Source organism: Dermacentor andersoni, chromosome 6 (assembly GCF_023375885.2).
Source record: "Dermacentor andersoni chromosome 6, qqDerAnde1_hic_scaffold, whole genome shotgun sequence".
Taxonomy (NCBI): Eukaryota; Metazoa; Arthropoda; class Arachnida; order Ixodida; family Ixodidae; genus Dermacentor; species Dermacentor andersoni.
In genome coordinates this window covers 52,414,450-52,436,373 of record NC_092819.1, presented here as the reverse complement: position 1 = coordinate 52,436,373, position 21,924 = coordinate 52,414,450, and the positions used below count along the sequence as shown (strand labels likewise).

Sequence of the window (21,924 nt, the reverse complement as noted above, 5' to 3'; positions counted from 1 at the left end):
AGCCCCAAAGGGCGCAATATTTTTTTAGTGTGAGACAAAAGGAGTCACTTGAAGCGAGTCACAAGAGATTCACAGGACTTAAATGGAGTCAGCATGGTCAAGTGCAAGAGAAAACAGAAATATGGAATCGTACGGGAAGCCACAGGAGAGTCAAACTTTCAGGTCAGTCAGAGTTCATGAAAAGAGGTGCTTGTGTCGCACGCCACTTGCTGCAATGTTAACTTGCTGCTGTTACTGCTAGAACATTTCTGCCAAGACACGCAGGAAATTGTATGCAACGTGGAAGAATATTCGTGGAACTGACAAAGGATTTCCTCATGGGCATATGCCCTTTAGCCTATCTTAGACAACTTTACAAGAAACCAAAAACTACAAGACAGATTTTCGTGTGCACAAAATCGCAAAAAGATATAGCAGAATTTTTTTTCTTTCCCTCAAAACACTACAGTGCTGCCAACTATGTTGCAAATGCTGCATCAAAGTCCCCCTCAAAGTCTCCAACAGATGCTGCAGAAAAACAGGTGGTTCAGATCACATGTTTCCTGAAAAGTCTAGCAACTACAGAAGGTTATGACCAGGTTGGTACTTACAAATACTGAAGGTTAGAACTGTTGGTGAAGACACCTCCAGAAATTGATGTGATCTTGTTAAAACTCAAGTCCAAATTCTTCAGCTGAGGAAGCTTCTTCAGGTCACTGGTAAGTTGTGGTATGGCATTGTGAGCTCTAAAACAGTAATGAAAACTCGTCAGAGATGCTATTGGCACAACTGTAAGCATTTAGCAGGACATAAACTTACAGGTTAAGTTCAGTTAAATGGGGATGAGAGCCAAGATCTGGAACAGCAGAGAGCTTGTTGTGTGCTGCTTTTCTGAAATAAGATTGACATTATCACTGTAAGTGCTGCTCTTGTAAAACTCAATGTAAGCACTACCGCGGGGGAATAAAGAGGGAAATACCATTGATACATGTCCCGATGATGTTACAGTACTAAAGATATTTGTTTTAGAGTATAGTGAGAACAATATATTTAGTTTCCATCAAAATTAATGACATAAATAAAATTTTGATAGCCCCACTTCGCCAGGGGGCAAGATCTTTCTTTCACCATCTGGTTAAACTTTTGGCTGCCGTTAACTGCTTCTTGGCTCGTGCCAGGCTTCTCTCGAGTGCTGGTGCAGCAGATATTTCATGCTATAAAGAATCTGGTTCTTTCTCGCCCTTTTTTCCTCCAATTCAGGATTCATCAACAGTTCGTAAATTCCTTCTACGGTCAATGCGCAAACAGACCTGCCGTACAGGCTCGCCATGGCCGCCCTGCCGAGACAGAGTGACAAAGCTTCGAGACATGTGCTCCACCTGCTTTTAAAAACTTTACTTACAAATTCTGTGTTTGGATGACCTCTCTATGGATGCTACAATGGGTATGCAATATTATGTTTCTGTTAGAGTTGCTTCAAGAGAGGTAGGGAGTGCACGGAAAATACAAAACGAGTATACTGGGCAGATGAAGCAGGATATTGTGCAAGGGTGAGTGGCCAAGCTATCTTGGGAGTGGAGGTGCAGGCATTAAATTCCCAGCAGCCTTAGTTAAATTCTGGATGTCCTTCAATAGGTTGCGGATTGCCGCACCAAATTCACTAAGGATGAGTTGAAGGAGTAGTCCACACTTATAACGTGCAGCCAGAGCAATGGGCGAGAAAGTGGTTATCACTTCACACTATGATACTCAGCTGTTGACAGTAAACCTTGTCCCTTATAAAGGGCAAGAAAAAGAATGTTGCATTAATTAACACTGTTGGCTAATGATAACGGGCATGCCAGTTATGCAACTGGCCTATGCAAATACAGTTGGACCTTGTTATAACGAAGTACCATCCAGCACAAAAATGCCTTCATTATATTCCAGTTATATGCAATATTAGTTATAAGCTTATATTCATTACATGCCGACATTGGCAACGAACATTTTACATGTATATACTTCGTAATATCAGATAATTTGTTACATCCATGTTCGTTATATAAAGATTCGATTTACAAATAAACATGCAGTGACAAACTTCACATTTCATCAGTGCCATTTCACACTTAAATGCCAGCTGGAGTAGGTCGAACCATCATATAACAAACATGGATATAACAAAATATTGGATATAACGAATAATGAATGCACACTTATAACGAACAATGCATATAACGAAGGTACTTTCATGCCGGATGCGACTTTGTTATAGAGAGGTTCAACTGTATAACTGGCAAACAATTCGAACAATTGGGTTCTGTAGGGCCTAGGTTCTTTTCACACAGCATGCAATAAGTATACTCCTAAAGTAAGGGTTGCAAAAAGTGCATCGCTAATGAATTACTCACAAGCGCTTTAATTGAGTGATGTGCTGAAGGCTCCTGGTGTCCAACACGGTAAACTCGTTCTGACTGATATCCCTGCACAGACAAACAAGGAAGAAAACTCATGAGCGATTTAGACATGCACAATTCCTAGCAAAACTAAAACATCATATAAATAATATAGCAAACTCTATTTAAGGCAAACTCTTTGTTAAGGTGAACTTCCTCATGAGATGAGCAGTTCAGGGGGACATCTAATTCCCATGGATTCACTGCACTTATATTAATGTGATAAGGTCTGATAAGATGAATACATATTCCTGGTTCCTGCATGTTCGTCTTAAAAGAAGTAGTGGTAACATGAAAGGCAATATTTACAGTGTGAAATACGAGATACGAGAAATACTCCACATAAATATACCTTAGAGGTGTTATGCATGCAAATGACAGTGACATGTGGAGGTGTCAAACAACACATTTTTATAGAATGAAAATTTAAGCAAAAAACTACGGGCAATAAGGCTCCATTTTATTTATTTATTTATTTCTATGTTGACAACACCAAAAACTTTGTTTAAGCCATATTGCCACTATCTTGGGTGGGTCAACTACAGTGTCAGCAATCACATTAAAGATAATGTGTCCTTATTACTAGTATGATGGCATATTCGGTTCCAGCAATTCCCGTAGTACGATCTGCATTATCATTAAAAAAAAGTATTTGAAGCTTATGTGGGGTTAGTGGGCACAGAATGGCGCATGCACATGCATGGGACTTGAAAACGCTCCGTCAATTTTCGGCTTGGTGCGTCGAGCTAAGCCGTGAGGCCACCGGCATTTCACCAAGACTAATCCGTCCTACAACGCACTCCGCACCGAAGTTTGAGTAATGCAATAGTTAGAATAATGCGATTTCATTACAACGAGAGTTTGCTAAATCTGTCTCTGCAACCTTCCCATTCCACCGGCAGCAGTGACAAAACAAGCTTTCTCTCTCCGCCGAAAGAGGTGTCTTGGCGGAGGAATCTCAAAAGTGAGGAAGAAAGGGCGGTGCGAGGAAGGAGACAACGTTGGCAGGCATTCAGAGGCGTGAAAAAGCAACCGCACACTTCAAAACAGCAGCGCGTCCCGAGTTCCAAATAACCGCAACCAATAAGTTTCCGTGCAGCACTGCCGAACCACAGCGGCACCGTCTGCTGTTGCGCGGCAGAAAGTAGTTCGAAACCAACCTCCTTCGACCGCAGCTCGCACAAAATCAACACGCGTGGTTATTACACGGTTCGCGTTGCACTGATAAAGTACAAGCGTTGACCACCACGATCGGTGATTTGTGAAGAACATCCGTTTCCAACCGCTGCCCTGTGTTGTACACACGGACGCATCCCATGCTGCTGTAAACTGTACGGAGTTACGAAGACTGGACAGGCGGCGCTGGTTGGTTTCTGGTGCGCAGATGGCAGCACTACTCTAGATTCACGCGCGCACGTGCACGTTTGTGTTCTCGTACTTTACGCCCCACTATGTTCGGCGCATCATCACTTGGCGCAACGAACCGGCAGACGTGGGTAGATATAAAACCACGCATCATGGGACCGCCAACAGCCTGCGCACACCTGGTCTCGCCAAATACATGCAGCGCAGTTAAAGCTGGTGCCGATCGCACATCAGCCAATCAGGAACGACAACCAGGAGACGGAAGGCCTCGTTGTCCACAGTGCCCGCCGCAAATCCTTCCGTGAGTGACACCATGTTGGACGGAAGGATCACGGATGGATTAGTGGCGCTCAAATGGGCATAACGTGACAGTCAATAATATTTTCTTCTTTTCCTGGATGTCGTGTAGCTCGCTGGCTGATGCGATCCGTATACCTGTGACTGCACTGCGCGGTTTTGGCGCGATCTTTTAAGGCCGACCGCGAAAGTTCCGAACCGCGTTTCTCGCAGGGCTGTAAGGTGGGGTGGGGGCGAGGGGGTTGCACTTTCGCATCACAACCTGCGCGGTGATGACGATCGTGAATCATGGCGCGCACGCCGTACGTATATATAGCTCGATCCACGCACCACCATCATTACACGCTGCTTTAGAAGATGGCGCGGGATGGGGGGCTGAATGTCTGCTGCCACACGTGGGGGCGGAGGGGGGGGGGGGGGTTGTTGTGTGGGGTGCGCGGCTCAGCGCCCCAAACTGTGTGTGGGGGGCGCTGAGCCACACATCTCTCGCTTAAGAAATTATAAGAAGAGAAACGGGGCAGTATAGTCAACGCCATATAGTTGTGTGCCGTAGCGCAACCAACATCTGGAGGACAAGGGAATCGCCTGAGCAGAGGGTTCAGCGCGTAGTACGAACGAGCGCGTTTGCAGACGATTCACGCGGTAGCACTATAGACTATCTCGCGTATCTCTCCGCTGAGTACAGTTCACGAGCGCTATGTTGTAAAACTCAAGCTACGACGTGTACTGTCAAAAGTCGCCATCTCGTCAGCTCTGATTGGCTCACGGGGCGGCAATAGTCCGTCTGACTGGCTCGAAACGCGAACATGGCGGACTTTGACAGCGTCCCCACCATGTCATATCCCACCCGTGCGGATGCTATTTCAAGTCCGCCACATCATCGAATTGACCATCTCGTCAGCTCTCGATTGGCCCACAAGGCGGCGTATATATAACGGCCTCTCCGACTGGCTCAAAAACTGTATATGCCATTGAAGGGATTTGACGCTATATGGCGCAATTTGACGACGTCCAGAATAACACCGCTGGGTCACATGACCTGTCACAGCATTGACAGCGAAACCACGTAAAGCGTACACGCACGAACAATAGTGCACCCTATACAGCGGCGGTGTGCGCGTGGCTCAAAAAAAAAAAAAAAAAAGAAGAAGAAGAGAAAAGGAAATGGAGAAAAAGAATGAAAGTACGATGAAAATAAATCGAACGGTTCCGAAATGGGCGGTAGAGCCACATCGCGCAGCTGTCTCCTTTCTCTCCCGGGGATGAACCACAGGCGGCCGCGGTTTCCTCTGCCAGACGAACGAACGTATGCGCGTGCGCACACTGGAGCAGCACACGCACGCAGAGCTCTGACGCACGGAGGGGTCACGTGCAGCCCCCTTTCCTCCCCTCCTCCCCCAAAGCGCCTCGCATCACGCGCGCACTGAAAACCGCGCGGACGCGTGATCTGTCAAAGGCGTACACGCACATTTGCGCAGCGGCTCGGAACCGATTCAATCACGCGCCCTCGCAGCCGCAACCATCGACGGAGAAGCGTCGGCTCATTGACTTCTTTTATTTTCCCGCGTGTTTTTTTTTTTTTAGTCGTCTTTTTATAGATGGCCCATCACCGGGCGGCCTGCAGCTAACAAGGCGCATGGCCTCATCGAACGTGAGCACGAACTAAAACAATTTGAGGAGAGAGGGGTGGTGGTTTCGATTCACGGGAAGCGCAATCGAGTCCATCTCTGCTCTGCCGAACACACCGTTATTACTGGGGCCAATTTTGTTTCGCGCCCTCGAGGACGGAGGATGATGGTGATGTAAAGGCTTAGCTCGCTGCAGACGGACGACGAGCTCGTGAGAGAAATTCTTCCCGGTCGACTAACAAAAGGGGTATATAGAACTGTAAATGTAGTACAACTATAGCTCGAGAGGGTAAACGGGTGGTTGTACAGGTACCGCTGTAGCACGGCAGCCTACGAACGAGTATGTGGAACGAAGAACGGTCACGCGGCTCTCCTAGAAAAGCAAAAGCACAAATTGCTATAGACATGTACAGCCGAACGCGAATGCAAGAATAACGAACTATACGCGAACAAACCAGCAATGGTGGAGACACCTAGCGGCGGCGCTTTGAACCACAGCGCATGGAATTCGCGCTCGCCTGCACCATTTCTCCATGCTTGCGCAGCGAGTGCAAAGAGTGTTGGATCAGAACGAAAGGTCGACAAGCCTGCGAACAGAAAAAGGAGGAAGTCCGAAATGCGCGCGCCAGAGGGAGATAAACACATGCAAACGCGATGCAACGCAATCCCGGAGCGATATGCCTCCCTACGCCGTCAAAGGCGGCGACCGCGCTATATCAGGCGAAAAGGAAGACGTGGCTCGTTCGTGAAGGATTTCAGCAAGAAGCGAAAACGGCTGACACAATCGCCAACTGTAAGGAAAGAATCTGTCCCTTTCTCACTGCATGCCGTCACTGAACCGACGGAAGCACACATTTTTGCACGAGCGCTTACACGGCAAGTTAACGCGGAAGAAGTGCGCATTTGTTTAATAGGTACTTGGTGGTTCAAAAAAAAAAAAAAAAAGAGAGGGAGAGAGAGAGACGTTCACACAAACATTAATTACGACGTCATACACAGACGATCGTATTTCACAAAGTGCGCTGCTTCACGCACTTCAGCGCAAATTACACTCAACTAATCCGTCTCGCCCATCCAGAACAGACGGCAGCCGTCGCAAACTCCCCCCCCTCCCCCCCGCAGTTTCTTGCACATGCGCAATGCGCTTCACGGATCATTCCTGAAAGATGGCGCCGAACTCCTGACGCGTAGCAGCCAGTGGATCGGTCGTCCTAGACTGGACCGAGCTGCTTCCCCGGTAAAATATCTCTCTGGAGGAAGGAAGGGTGCGAGGGGAGGGAGAAAGGGCGACGGGAGCGCAAGTCATCATGTCGCGCTGCAATCGCTGGCGAGAAAGCCGGGCCGCGCGCAGCGACTTCGGCAAGAAAAGCGCGACGAACCGAAGCCGCGCGAGAAAACAGGACCACACCGGCGTGTGAGCGAACTAGACCGCATTCTAGTATACACTCTAGAACGAACGCAGACGGTCGGCGCACTCAGCTTGCGGCGGTTGAGGTCAACTCTCCCGGCGACCTTTCTTCACGCGTCGGACTCGTTCACCGCCACTTCTCTTCTAGACCCTGGTCGTGGCACCTCTCTCTTCGTCACGGTTCGCGGAGCGCTGATAAGAACGGCTTTCGCGCTAATGCATCGATACACACACGCACACACACGTGGAGACTGCGACATACGCCGACACTCGAGTCGGGGCTTGGGAGAGGAAGATGAACAAACACGAGTTGTACGGTGCACTCTTAATGGCCGATCATGACAGCGAAGCTGAGCTAAAGGACAAGGACGCACATGTGAAGGCGCGACACGATATACGGCGCTGAATACGACAAGGAACCAGTATTTACGACGTTCGGCCAGTGAGCTCGCGAGGTCACGGGTTCGTTTCCCGACCGCGTTTCGACGGGAGACAACTAAATGTTAAAACCGCTCGCGTACTTGGGTGTGTAGGTGGGACGTTGGAAAGCCCCAGGCGGCCAAAAGTTAATCCGAAATACCTTACACTCCATCGAAAGTCCGTCGATCGTAGCCTCCAGTGTGAAATTTAAGCCCGAAATTTCCCTTTATTTAACGACACGGGAAAATGAAAAAAAAAAAAAAGGAACAAGGCGCGGCGCTCGCGTCACCTCTTTGCGTTCTTTCCCCTAATAAAAAAAAAAAAAGAGAACGTCGACAAAAGACGTTCCACGTACAGCAGAAACCGACCAACATTGTGGCCTCGTGTCAGCTCCTATACTCTCCGCCTTCTTTCGGCGTTTAATTCTTAAGAAACGAATCCATACCAAGTACAGCTCAGATTCTACATCTTTCGATTTCATCCTACTGCATGGTCGCGAATGGCACGCGTGCTCGAGCGGCCCGCATTCCTCTCCTTTTCGCCGTCTACAACAGCTACAATAAACCGATCAATCAATCAATCAATCAATCAATCAATCAAATTTGCATGCGGGCGTCTGTCTCTGTCACCGCATGGATACAGAGTCGTCGCAAAAGAAGCACTTGGTATACGCAGAATACTCAACGAGCGAGTAAGACCTCCACGGCCATCACAACGGCTTCACCCGACGGGGGAAGGGCATAGATAACTAAGTAGGACAAGAAAGGTCGATCGACGCGAAAAAACGAGGGTGGAAAAACAATACGTGCTTACGAGGCTGCAATGCGCATTGGTTGTACAAAGGCTCGGAGAGGGAAGTATATATGATTCTTGGCACCCCTATACAGCTTGCCGTTATCCTTTCTTTTTTTCTTGTTGCTTATACATGTTGCGTCTGATGCACCTTCCATCTCGCTTGTTTGACCCCCCCCCCACTTCCCTCTCTCTCTCTCTCTCTCTCTCTCTCTCTCTCTCTCTCTCTCTCTCTCTCTGTCATCTTCTCTTTCAAGGCCTGCCATACTATATTGACACAGCGCGAATCCTCAACATCCTGGCAAAGCAAAAGGGGCCCTCCCCCCGTATGACCTTTCGCGGTTCAACACCGCGCGTCGCGAGATAAAAGCTATACTCCGTGCCGCTTTAGATAAAGCACGGGTAGAACCAGATAAGGGAGCAGGCGAAGAGTACACAGCCGACGCGATAGGGAACACCCCGACTCGAACGCTAATGCGCGCAAGGAAGCAACGAGAGAACGAACGTACAAAAAAAAAAAGGAAAAACTGATCGCGAGATGATTATTCGGGCAGGTTCTCCTTCAGCGTCTCGGCATAATAATTCCCCGGAGAAAAAAAAAACTTACTCGCCGCACGATATAGGGATTAAGACGTCGAGGACGCCTCTTTCCGCAAATGTATGCAGCGTGCTGGCGACAATGCCGAGACGAAGCTCACCCATTTGCAGTCATACACAGCGTGGTACTTTTTTTCTTTTCTTGACGGCCGAGATTCCCATCAGCGTCACGAAGCTAGGAGACAGAGCGCGCGAGAATATAGTGCGGGGGGGGGGGGGGTGAGGGGGGGATGAACACACGGACGCGTTGCATTTAGGGCGTAGATTAAAAAGACGGCTTTTTTTTTTTTTCTGTGCCAAGCGGAACCGCGATGGAAATGAAAAGCGGACGTTTTGACAACCGGCAGAGATGGAAGAACATAAAAAAAGAAAGCGTGAACTCAGAACGCTAGCAGCAACTGCGACGTTCGCATGCATATACATATGCTGCGTTGGCGTCCACGAAACAGGAGACCTCAAAAGACCGCTGCAGCCAAAGTGAGAGGCGCGCATTGGGCTCAGCCAGAGATGGTGCCAGCGCGGCGCGGCCTTACATACACAGTTTGGCACTCGACGACGCAGCGACGCCGTGGCTGCCATACAAGTTTCATAATCGCTGGCAGCCTGCACATAGAGAAACGGCTACAAACCAACGCGAAAGCGACAAAGGGGGAGGTGGAGGAGGGGTATATATTAAGGACGTGGCGATCTATCAAAACGGCACCGAGCCGCAGGGGTATACACTGGCCTAACCTTACTGCTTTCCGTTTATCAGCGTCCCCACGCTATACTCGCATCCATAAATAGTTCCGTGCCCATGCAGCGCTCGTCGTCGTCCAATCACTCAACCAACGAAGCCTGCGAAATGCGCCTAAGTACGAGTGTATCACTCGTACACTAGGTACGAGTAGGTACGAGTGTACGTACACGACGGATCGCGTATGGAGTCGTATTATACCGAGTGCATATACCACGGTTCGGTACGGCGTCCGCGGTACGACGTACGTGCGAAGCGTCTGAAAGGCGGCTGGTGTACGGCTGCTGACAATAGTCGGCAGCCTTATGAAAGCCGTTGTTGGATAAGGTTGTTGGTGTACACTTTACGTCGCATGCGACGGGTAGCGCGCGTATGCACAACGGGGAGGGCCTTCCGAGATTCTCCCGCTCCAGGACTCGATACTCCCGATGGGGACAGGAGGAAGGCAGGCTGGGAGCTCAGTCTCAAAACGGAAGGAAGGGAGGAAGGAAGGAAGGCCGAAGAGCGAGGGATTCCGTTCGAACGCCGCTCTCTGCTTGCTTTAGACGAGGGCAAAGGTCGCCACGAGACAGGACCGCCCTTTGTACGCGAAGGACGAGTCGTGAAGGGAGGTGAAGGGCGCGGGGAGGATCGAAGAAGCTACAGTTAAGCCCCAACCACTGGCACGCGCCGAAAGCTCCGGCGCGCGCTGGCAAGCGAACGCGTCGCTTCGCTTCGGCTGGAGGGAAAGGGCGCGCAACCACTGGAGAAAAACTGCGTCGCGCGCCGAAGCTCGCTCCTCGGCTGCGGCGCACTGTTGCTGGCCTATTCCGTCTTCATTCGTCAAAGTCCCGCCTAAAACAGCCTGCTGTAAACTAAGCTTGAAACAATAAGTTAGTGATCTGTATGTGCTTTTAGATATAAAAAACGTTTGAATAATGAATGTACACCTGCCGCAACAGTTTGTTTTTATTTTTGAAGTAACAATAGTGTACAAAATATCGACATCAGCGCTCGCGCGTCGTCTGTCTGCAAGATCGCTTTGCAAACACCTGCACGACGATGCCATACACCAAAAACTGTTGTACCATTTCATTCTTTGGTAGCTTATTGCACAGCCAACTATGTAAGAATTAGGCGTGCAATGTATAACTGAAAAAATCTGTGTTGGAAATATTGCCACGTAGTAGTGACGGTAAATAAATAGTGCCGGCTCAATCGCAACGATAGCGGCGAGCAATGTCGGCAATCGTAGAAAATCTCATCTGCGGGTCAAGCGCGTCGGTTTGCATACGTCTGTCGTCGAAAGTTACAGCCTATTCGCTGGTGCCCGCGCGCCTTCCAGAAACTACAACACAATTCGTGTCGCGTATGCAATCAGATTAGCAAGGTTCGTCGATAACATTCGCGAAACTTCCGATACGTTCAGGCGCATCCTGCACCGAGCGATAACGTTTAGCATTTTTTAGCCGGTGAAATACGGCAACCGGATACAGATAAAGCATCCGTGTCAATATAATTATGTTTGTTGGTGCATGAGAGAAACGTGAAAAAGTGGGTTCTGAGAAAATCAGCACAACAGAATTGAAACACCTGTAGCACTCACAAAAAAAAAAAAAAACTAGAATAGCTAAAATGTATGTAATTCGTATCTTGTCTCCCCCCAATTCTTGATTCTGCCAAATTTAGCCCATGGAGCACCTCTATTATTCTAGGTTGTTTTGATGCATCAACACCCCATCCGTAGGCCTTCACATTGAGTGTATTGCTACAAAACATTTTCACAGTGTAAGGGCCATGTTCTATTGTAACTGGTTTCCACATATCAAGTTTGCCTTTCTTTACATTAATGAAATGACATACCATCAGATAATACAAGCTTGAGAATTAGAGGGTTTTAATAGGAGTCTTTCGTTGCCCTTTGCCAAGTCGTACTATTGAAGCACTTATTCGAATGTATGGGAGCAGCTCATTTGCATAGTATAAGAAATATATAAACAGGTTATTTTCACAATTTATACACTTCGTCACCACAAAAAGAAAAATTGCAGTTTGTTTTCAGCCTGCTATGATGTTTTGACTGAGAAAGATATATTCAATTTTTTCTGCGAGGCACGGAATAATTGCTGTGGCATATTATTTTATTGCACAACACTGCATACAGTAGCCAGCCATTATTAAAACTCAGAAGAAATCAATAGCACAATGCATATGATCAGGCACATAGCATATTATTGCACTTTCTTAATTCATGCCAGAACGACGACCACAGGCGTCCTTCTCCAACAAGGTCAGCATCCATCGTGCCTCCTTACCATCGGGCTTCACACCCTCAGCACGTTCAACCTCAGCTTTGTGGTGTTTAAAGCAACCTCAAGTGTGTCGTACGGTTCCAGGGATAAGAAAGAAGACCGTCCTGCCTACCTTGGCCTTGAAGCAAGCAGCTCTGGATTGTTTGCACACTTTCTACTTTGATCGAGTCCACATATATACGGATGGTTCTTCCACTCAGACCAGCTCCACCAGCGCAGTGGTTATACCATCATGATCACTAAGCATCCAATACAAGATTTCTCACTTGACAACATCGACCGGTTCGGTGCTTGTTGCCCTCCGAGGTGCTGTTGATTATATTAATAACCAACCAGCTAATCGGTGGGCAATATTCTGCGAATCAAAGGCGGCCTTACAATGTCTTCTGTCATCTCTTAGTCGCGAGTCATGTGAACAACTCGTGTCGGAGATACGAGAAATTCACCATCACGTGATCAAGAAAGGACACGACGTCGTGTTTCAGTGGCTGCCTGGTCATTGCGGTATCTCCAGCAATGACCTCGCTGACGAAGCTGCTAGGAAAGCCCACGAAGGAGCAACCCTTGTTTCTATACCTTTATCACAGACCGACGCAGCCCAACACTTAGGCAAGCTAGCGCACTCTTTTGACATTGGAAAAGTGGCACACACGTGAATTCACTCAACATCGATTGCATTCCCTCGATCCCTCTATGCAACTGCGGCTGTTACCAGGTCTTCTGCGAAAAGAGGAAACAGTGCTGTGCCGCTTACGTTTGGGCGTCGCATTCACCAGTGCATATGCATTTTTGATTGGAATGGCTGATAGCGCCGAGTGCAATGCCTGCGGTGTCGAGGAAACCATAGAACACCTAATGTGCTACTGCCCATCTTTTGAAGATGAAAGGCGAGACCTCTGCAGAGCTCTCAATCAGCAGATGGAAAGCCGTTCACCTTGAACAAGATCTTTGGAACATGGCCTCGCATATCGCAGCTACAAAAGGCCACAAAAGCGCTGCTGCGATGTTTGAAAGATACCGGATTGAGTCATACTCTAGTAGTTGGAGGCACACAGCAGAATTTCAGAAACACAACAGGTGAGTGGAAATCATGCAATATACGGCATGCAATTCCAAGTGCGTGAAGGGCATCTTGTGTAATTATCTATGTGAAGAGAAGCTTAGCATTTTGTCGAAGTACACACCAAGATCTTTCATTTCATCGACCCTAAGGAGTGGAGCATCATGTAGGGTGTATCAAAATTTCACATGGTGCGTTTTGTGCATATAACTTAATGCCATAGTGTTGGAAGCATCTAAGAGTCCTGCTGTGCCTAATTGTGTAGACAGCGTCTCAAAGGGTTAAGCTCTGTGGAGGAAATACCATCAACACCACAAGAAAGGGAAAGTTTAAGGCACTTCATATACTTGGAAACGAGGTTTTCATTGACTGTTAGCATACACTGCACCAGACTGAGAAGGAAGGTTACTTGAAGCATATTTCACACCTAATAGCAAACAGAAATGTTCTGCAAAGGCATCAGCAGTGTTCGAGACAACACCACTATTTTCATGAAGAAGACGTACATCTTTGGCACTCCTTTTAGAAGAGAGTGCCCACAAAGCTCCAGAAATATTTTGAATTATGTGTCACACTGGCTTCAACACAATGTGGTCAAAGTGATGATTCTAATAATAATAATAATAATAATAATAATAATAATCTTAGTGGTAACTTGGCACACTAGACTAAAAAGAAGGCTGATGCCTGTATGTTAGAGCATCTGATAACCAGCCATCTAAAGCAGGAATTTGCAGGATGCAGAAGACACTTCCTTCCCCTCCACGTGCACACACACTTGCTCAATAACACAGCACGGCACACACGCACACATTCGACAGGTGCACAACACACAGGAGTGCCAATGAAGTCTGGTTTCAAGGAAGGAGAATCCAAATCGCCAGGGGGGTGCAGAGAAAGCTCTGCATGCCAGATATAATCATGGAGCTGTGGTGTCGGGCCATAGAGGCATGATGAGGGCTCAGGCTGTGCTGACCACTTGTTCAGACGAACTGAAGAAAGATTAGTGCTGTCCAGAGAGACGTCAAAAACCCTGCAGGATAGACTAGTGCAATGTTGCGTTGGTATTGCAGGGTGTGCTACTTGAGGGGTTTGAGGCAACCCTCGAAGGCTGGCATGAGCTTGTGACAACCGAAAAGACGGGAGTAAAGGGTGCGTATTGTCCGGCGCTGAACAAGCTTAAGTTTGTTAGCGTCACGAGTTTGGTACGGGAACTATACTGATGAGCAGTACTCAAGTCGTGACAGAATGATAGAAGTGTACAGTGCTCGGAAAACCTTAGGTCATCAGGGAAGGGAGACACGGGACACAAACCCAAGAAAGGGCCGGTGCTTACATACAGTGCTGGTGACATATGCGGAAAAGTTGAGAGAACAGCTAAATGCTACACCCAGAATGGGAAGGGCCCGAACAGTCTTTATAGAAGTGCCTCCAAGGGAGAAGGTTGGACGTGCAGCAGTTTCGTTGTGGCTGATACGCATGGCAGCACTTTTTACGGTGCTACTACAAAGTTTGATATTGTAGGCCGTCGTTCACCTTTACGGAATGTATTTATTGTAAGCACATATGCTGTGCATCGGCATATTGTTGTGGAAGCGTTAACTTGTTAATCAAACACATTCTGCGCAGATGCATTAGTAACTTGGTTTTGAGTAGATCTTTGTCCTGACTACAATTTATAGTATCGCAGCAAGAAACATTTTAGTAGAGGCTGAAGGGATTCCAGCAGTTTAAGCATTCGTTTAAGCAGCATTCGTTTGCATCTGATTCAGCGATGCCTGACGTAGTTATAGCTGAGACAGGCATACTGAACCTGCTCTTGAACATTGACACAAAGAAAACGCCCGGCCCCGATAATATTTCCAATACGTTTCTAAAAAGATTTGCTGCCCAACTGGCTCCGTTCTTACACAGGATTTTTACGGCGTCTCTTCAAGCAGCTGCATTACCTTCAGACTGGCTCGTCGCAAAAGTAATCCCGATTCACAAAGGTGGCAATAGGTTGCACATAGACACATACCGACCAATTTCTTTAACAAGCTGTTGTTGCAAATTAATGGAGCACATTATTAACAAATCCAATATTAGTTACTTAGAAAACAATAACCTGATATACCCTAAACAACACGGCTTCAGGAAGGGCCTTTCTACAGTGACACAGCTATTGGAAATTTCGCATGACTTTGCAGAGATAATTAATTCCGGATTACAAGGAGACGCCATATTCGTCGATTTCTCCAAAGCCTTCGATCGCGTGCCTCACTGTGAACTGATCGAAAAACTTAAACTTATTGGAATTGCATCTAACACTGTTGCATGGATAGCATCTTACCTCGCACACAGATCACAATATGTATCAGTAAACAATAATGAGTCAGAGAGCCTTGAAGTCTTTTCCGGTGTGCCACAGGGGTCCGTGCTGGGGCCATTGCTCTTTCTTGTGTATGTCAACGACATCCCATCATGTGTTGAGCCTAACGTAACCGTACGCCTTTTTGCAGATGATTGTGTTGTCTACACAACTGTTCGGTCTGTGGATGATCAAATTAAGCTAAACACCTCACTAAACAGCATTGCCAACTGGTGTGATAGGTGGGGAATGAAGTTCAACATCAGTAAAACAGCATGCATCACTTTTACACATAAAAAGGTACCTAACATGTTCACTTACAACATAAGAGGCACGGCTATAATAAGATCAGATACTGTAAAATATTTGGGTGTGACATTCTCGAGCTCGCTCAAATGGGACACTCATATTGACATCACATGTGCAAAGGCATTTAAGCAGCTCAATTTCTTACGTCGGAAATTGGCAACAGCACCATTCGATGTCAAATTAACTGCGTATAAAACCCTCGTTCAGCCAATACTTGAGTATGCCAGCATTGTATGGTCCCCGCAGCAGTCTTACCTCATTGATAAACTTGATAGAATACAGCGCATGGCACTCCGTTTTATTTATTCCAGATACTCTCCGTACGACAGCGTCACTGCTTTACGTGAACAAGCACATATCCCGACTCTAATATCAGGACGGCGTATCGCTGCCTTGAAGTTTCTTTTCCTTCTTTATCACGGGCACATAAATATTGATAAAACAAAGTACATTAGGCCACCCTTTCAACATTCGGAAAGAACAAATCACCGTAAGTGCATCAGACAGTTTTCTGCGCGTTGCAACACATTTAAATATTCATTTTTTCCATCTGCAATTGAAGCCTGGAACCGCCTGCCGGAACCAATTGCACATGTTGACTCCATCGAAGTATTTGAAACCAAGATACGTGCACTTTTTTATGATTAGGTCTGTTTCCGATTATGTACTGCTTTGCTACAACGTTGCTCTGCGCAACTGTGTTTTGGCCGTTTCCCACCACATCTGAATTGTTCGTAGCTCTTACCACTTCCCTATATTATATGCCTAGTACTAATTGCTTTGGTCTGTCGTTTTGTTTGCGTGTTATATCTTTGAATTGTAATAATTGGCGTGTTTCATTGCTTTCTTCTGTTTTGACCAACAATGTTTCGTTGTTTTGATTGTGACCCACTCCTGTATGAGCCTGTAAATGGCTTACAGTATTGCTAAATAAATAAAAAAATACTGACTGCACAAAACACTGATGACACCTTTTCACCTTCCCCACAATGCACTCACACCATCTACACTTTCCATAAGCAAAAAGTGAGATAAAAAATCAATTACGGTTTCATTGACTCAGTACTTGCTGCTTCTGAAGCGGGCATCGAAGCAATCGTGGTATACGCTGCTACATGCATAGGTCTTGCATGATGCAGGTCCTGCTATGCACTGCACACACGGCACACGTTGCAAACAGATAATTTATTTTTGCAGTGCTCAACTATAACGACACACTGACTCAAACATGACTGCGTTGTCACGTATGCTTCAGTGCGTCAGTGTTCTTGATTGCTACACGAGCGATTTATGCCCAACTAGCCCAAAAGACGGACGCACTAGAAAAAAGTGAGTGAATGAGTACAGTGAACTTGTACTGAACTGGATTCACATGCCGAATAGAAGAGCGCAGTGTCAGCTGAAACAGGCGGCACGGCTGATTATGTAAGTACTTCCAATAGTTCGGCTACTAGTGTATTTCGCTTTCGGAAGTTATCTTTACCACTGGAAACAGCGCAGAGCTTGCCCGTTAAACTTGAGTCAACCGACACCACACGAAACACGCCGCGCTTGACCAACCCAACTTCCACACGGTTCATTCACCACATCACAGGTCACACGAAGTCAAGAGTGCCATATTTTAAATCACTGCAGCACCAAACGGACCTGAAAATTCATTTCCTTCGACAGAGTTTCTCAGGTGAGTTCGTTCACTCGCCAGTTACGAACTCGATGGACGCGCTAGGCCTACGCGTAACGTAAACAACATCGGCGATAGGCGAGTGTTGATTATCCAGACTTCGGAGCTCGAAAACGTGTTTCCATTCGTTTTGAGCACAACAAAATGCACATACAACAAGCACAGACGTTGCGGCAATCGTGATTCGGTTGGCTGTTTTAGCAGACGATCGTACCGAGCCCGGCGGAACCCAGTGGGCAGGTTGGATTAGTCGGCGTCGTTCGAAGTCGCTTCGGATCCACGTCGCACTGCCACAACCCACGGTCGTCGGTCGGTCGGTCGTGTCGTTGTCGGCCTACTATTACAACACTGTCTTTCAGGAACAGTGTCGCGCGCGTCGTGCGTCCAAAAAACTCGGACGATCGTTGGTGCCGGCGTCTTCGCACGGTCGGCCATCAGGCCTAGCAGCCAGAGGCTCCGCAGCCTCCGATTGGTTGACGCCTGCGAGGCGTCGCAGCCTCCCATTGGTGCACGCCGGCGCAGCTTCGCCGCGCGCCAGCAAACTTCTAGCATCGGCAGTAGACATAATCGCTACGCGACGTTCCGCTTCAGCGAGTTCCCGACCGACGCTTTGGCGCATTTGACCCTTCGGCGCGCGCCGAAGCTTTCCAGCGCGTGCCAGTGGTTGGGGCATTACTGTTATGAATTCACGTGCAGGAGAGAGACAGGAGGCCGAATGGGCGAGGAATGTGTGTGGGGCCAGAACCGGAAGAAACAGTCTAAACGTGAAGCGGACGTCTGGCGTGAAGGGTGCACCGCACAGTTATAGTGAACGCGGGGTCAGTGTTCCGGCGTTGAGAGAGCATCACGAGCTCTGACGCGAAGGCTAGCGGACTGACCTTTTTCTTTTCTTTTTTATTCCGCCGAACATATCGACAACCCGTATGTAGCGTCGGAAGCACTCCAATAATGCAGAGGGAATCGAGAGTACAGCGGGCCCGGTGCGCCCCTTCCTCTCTATCGACGCGAAAGGCGGAGAGAAATCGAGAATCCGAGCCAGCCGTAGGGAAAGAAGGAAACGTGCTTGAAAGGAAAGAACCTCGGAGTTAGCGCCCACGGACCGTCTCTCCGTCGAGTGCGCGGAGGCGGACGGCGTGGAAGATCGGCACGTTTGACAAGGGGGAGACCCGAAAGAAAAAGCCTGGGAGCGCCCACCACTACGACCCAACTCGAGTCGGTCCGCTTTCGCCCGCGGCCGCACTCTTTCGGACTGGCTGTTGCTGGCTGCCGCCGCCGCCGCTGTTGCCGTGATCGCCCCACCGTGTGACAGCGAACTACTACCGTCTTCCCAGTTCCGTGCACTGCAGCGGAAGCTTGCATACTACCGAGTCGCGCTGCATAACCAGGAACCGGCTGCGTGTGTCGGGAGAGTATACAGAAGAAGGGGCGCGGCCTTGCCCGCTGGACGTGGCTTAAACCCTTCCTCGATCCTTCCATTCAAAACACCGGCGTCCCGAAGCATTAGGGATGAACAATGGGGCGAGGCCGCGAGGCCGGTGCTCGCTGGGCCGACGGGGTTCCGCGGCGTTCGCTTCACTGCAAGGAGTCGGCGAGGCGGGAGTACAACGCGGATATTTCGAGAGCGGGCGGCTCCCCCCACGACAAAAGAGGGAAGCCCTGCGCGCGCGCGGAGACATAGAAGAGAGACGGGCAACGGAGGTGGGGGAGGGGCCACCAGACAACAGGAGCTGGGAGCAGCGGGTCGGGACGCAGAGACACGACACTTTAGCAGCAGCAGCAGAAAGAGAACAGTGGGAAGAGGAGGAAGGAGACGACGCCGCGGCAACGACTCGCTCGCCCTTTCAGGACAAGAAGGGCAATGTGAAGGAGGTAGCGAACTCGAGGGGGTGTGCTCCTCGGAGGTCTGACAAGAGAAGTGAGGGACAGAGCTGGATTCAACCCACACACACACGCGCACCCTGCCCCTGTAGGACCCTCTCGTTCTTGCCGCCCCCGCCCCCAGATGCTTGTTCTGTCCGGAGCATCCGCGACACACCAACGGCACAGCTAGCGACGACGAGGTCGACAGGGCAGCGAGGCGGCGAGTCCGGAAACCTGACAAGACAGGGAAACGCGAAATGCCATGTCGCGCTTTGCACACGCTTACGCGCGCGAAATAGAACATGAACACCGGGAATAATTTCGAAATCGCAAAAAGAAAGTCATCATTTCACAGTCCGTGAAACGTGCACAGGCTGGCCGTCAACCTACAGAACGTCTAAGCTACACGGTTCCGGAGCGACGAGGCGCACGGCCACATAAGAAAACTGTTGGCAAAATGGTTGCCAGACGTGCCTGAGAGAAGTGCCGGACGTCACGCACTAAAAGAAGGGCCTGCGTGTAGGCCTTTCAAGATGGCGAAAACCAGTGGGCCGCTCAATACTATACACTCGAGTCAGCCGACAAAGCCCGTTGCGCTTTCATGGCTCGTTGGGCGCCGTGACCGAGAGCGGCGAGCTAACCAGGCCGGCCCTAACGGTCGAGTTGCCCCCGCGCCATAAAATCCTCGCGGCGGCGCCCATTCAGGTGACGCTATTTCCATGCGCCGGAGCAACCGGGAGACGGCGGGTGGCAATAATAGTATAATAGTACAGAGTAGCGAGGACGGCGGGTACTCTGAACGCGCGCCGGAAAATGCGGAGCACGCTTCGAGCGTAAATCATAATAGGCCTGCGCGCCAGCCAGACGTGCATGCGTAGAGAGGAGGGTGGGAGAATCGGGGAGCAGACGGGACTCGTCTGCTCGCTCGAGGGCCAGCAGAAGGCCAGAGACGCGGCGGTGTGCAGTACAAAGTGCGACATGCTTGTGCGAGCCGCCTTCGCAAAGTTGCAATACAGAAATAAATTTAAAGAAGAGACGAATTAATCGGCCGATGTCACACGCGGGCGCGATCTGCTTTTATATACACCACGCTCGTGCCACGATTCCGCGACAGAGAGGCAGTCGACTAAATCGAAATTGTGTCTGACCGCTCCTCACAGGCGTCAAATGTATCTTTATGTCTGAAAAGAAAGAGACAGAGCAAGCTGATTGTCATGGCGATAGCCGAGTTTTATATGCAGATGGCGCAGCACAGAATGAAAACAAAGAAAGAAGGAGAGAAACAGCACAGAAGATCCGCTTTTATAATATTGGAAGAGACAAAAATATTTTTTTTCTTTTCTTTTCTACCCACGCGAAACGTTAGAGCAATTTTACGCTCCTAAGGCGGCGTCATCCCGCTGTTCTCCGGCACACGTTCGTGCTGGCTCCGTTAACGAACCTAGAAAACGTGCCGCGCCCCACATCGCTGAAGATACTAATTAAGGCCGATTTCTCCAGTACTATATATCGAAGCCCATCCCCTTGTGATGGAAAGCGTTCATGAGTCCGCGCCTCTTCTTCGGCCACGTGACCTCCGCTGTTTCTCGGAAAGCTGTACAAAGTCAGCACCGCTCCGGGCGGTGGGACCTATGCGACCGTAGCTGACGCGCAGGTAAGTTGCGAGGTAGCATGCTGCGCCCCCACACCTCCGACGTGTTTTTTCTTTCCCGGTATTAACACCCTCGCCAATCTCTACGGGGTGCTCGTTAATCTTTCTCTCGGCAAATTCATTAACGACCGCAGCAGCGGCTACAAGGCGCACACGGACGGCGTGCGTCTAACACTGTGCAACAGTAAGAAGAAGAAGGAAAAAAAAAAAAAGAAATCCAACGAGCTGCGCAGCTGGTGCAACGCATACCTCGCTCTCTCTGCTGCTTCGTCGGGGCAGCAGACGACCGCGCTCAGAACAGACGAACAGCTGAACGCACGTGCCGCACTTCGGTGCGGAGCGTTCACACATGCGGACAGAAGCGAGCGGGCGCACGTCCGTCCTCATCCGGTGAAACCAAAACGAACAGCAAAAGAGCGGAGCTGTGGGGGAAGGACGAGGAGGAACTTGTCAAATGTTTCTCTGACAATGATTTACGCGGCTGTTGCATCGGTCCGTTGGCGCTGGTCGCAGTGAGAACGCGATTGAAGAGGAGAGAGGGGGAAACGAAGGAGCGCCCGCAAGAAGAGCAGATCAAAGCACACACACACACACACACACGGCTGCAAGATTTCACCGCGGGTGGTGCGTGGCTGTAGAGCAGCTTAGGCGGCACGGGCAGTCGAGATGTGCGTACGTTGTGCGCGACGCAAGCCGGGGAGTGGGGGGGGGGGGGGGATGTGCACCACGTGACCCCGGCGGTCAACCCAATCAAGCTTCTCCGGCAGCGGGGCGCGCGGAGGAGCGCAAAAACAAGCGGAGGCGCCTTTCTCATTCCACGGCCGAAACATGGGGGCAGCGGAAAGAAAGTGACGAGCGCGCGCGCCAGAAGCAGAGAAACAAAAGTGCGAAGATGAAGCGGGAACAGCGCGAGGAGGGGGAGAGAAGCAGCTAAAACCCGGCCGAGCTGCTGCTGCTGCAGGCGTGCACGCGAAAAAGGAGCGGAAGAGCGTGCCGGCAGCAGGCCGAGGCAGCGCGAAGCGCAAACTCGGTTCCCCGAGAGGCGAGGGGAAGATATTCGGC

The 21,924-nt window shown here is 49.3% G+C and overlaps 1 protein-coding gene across 1 annotated transcript in view; it reads right to left on the bottom strand.

Moving 5' to 3' along the window:
* LOC126522908 (leucine-rich repeats and immunoglobulin-like domains protein 3) overlaps window positions 1-21,924 on the bottom strand; it is a 117,004-nt gene that overhangs the window by 16,557 nt on the left and 78,523 nt on the right. Inside the window, exons 2-4 of the mRNA XM_050171752.3 lie at window positions 2,373-2,444; window positions 799-870; window positions 591-725 (exon numbers count right to left, since the gene is read on the bottom strand). Of these exons, the coding sequence (XP_050027709.2) occupies window positions 591-725; window positions 799-870; window positions 2,373-2,444 (279 nt within the window). The remainder of the gene's footprint in view (window positions 1-590; window positions 726-798; window positions 871-2,372; window positions 2,445-21,924) is intronic.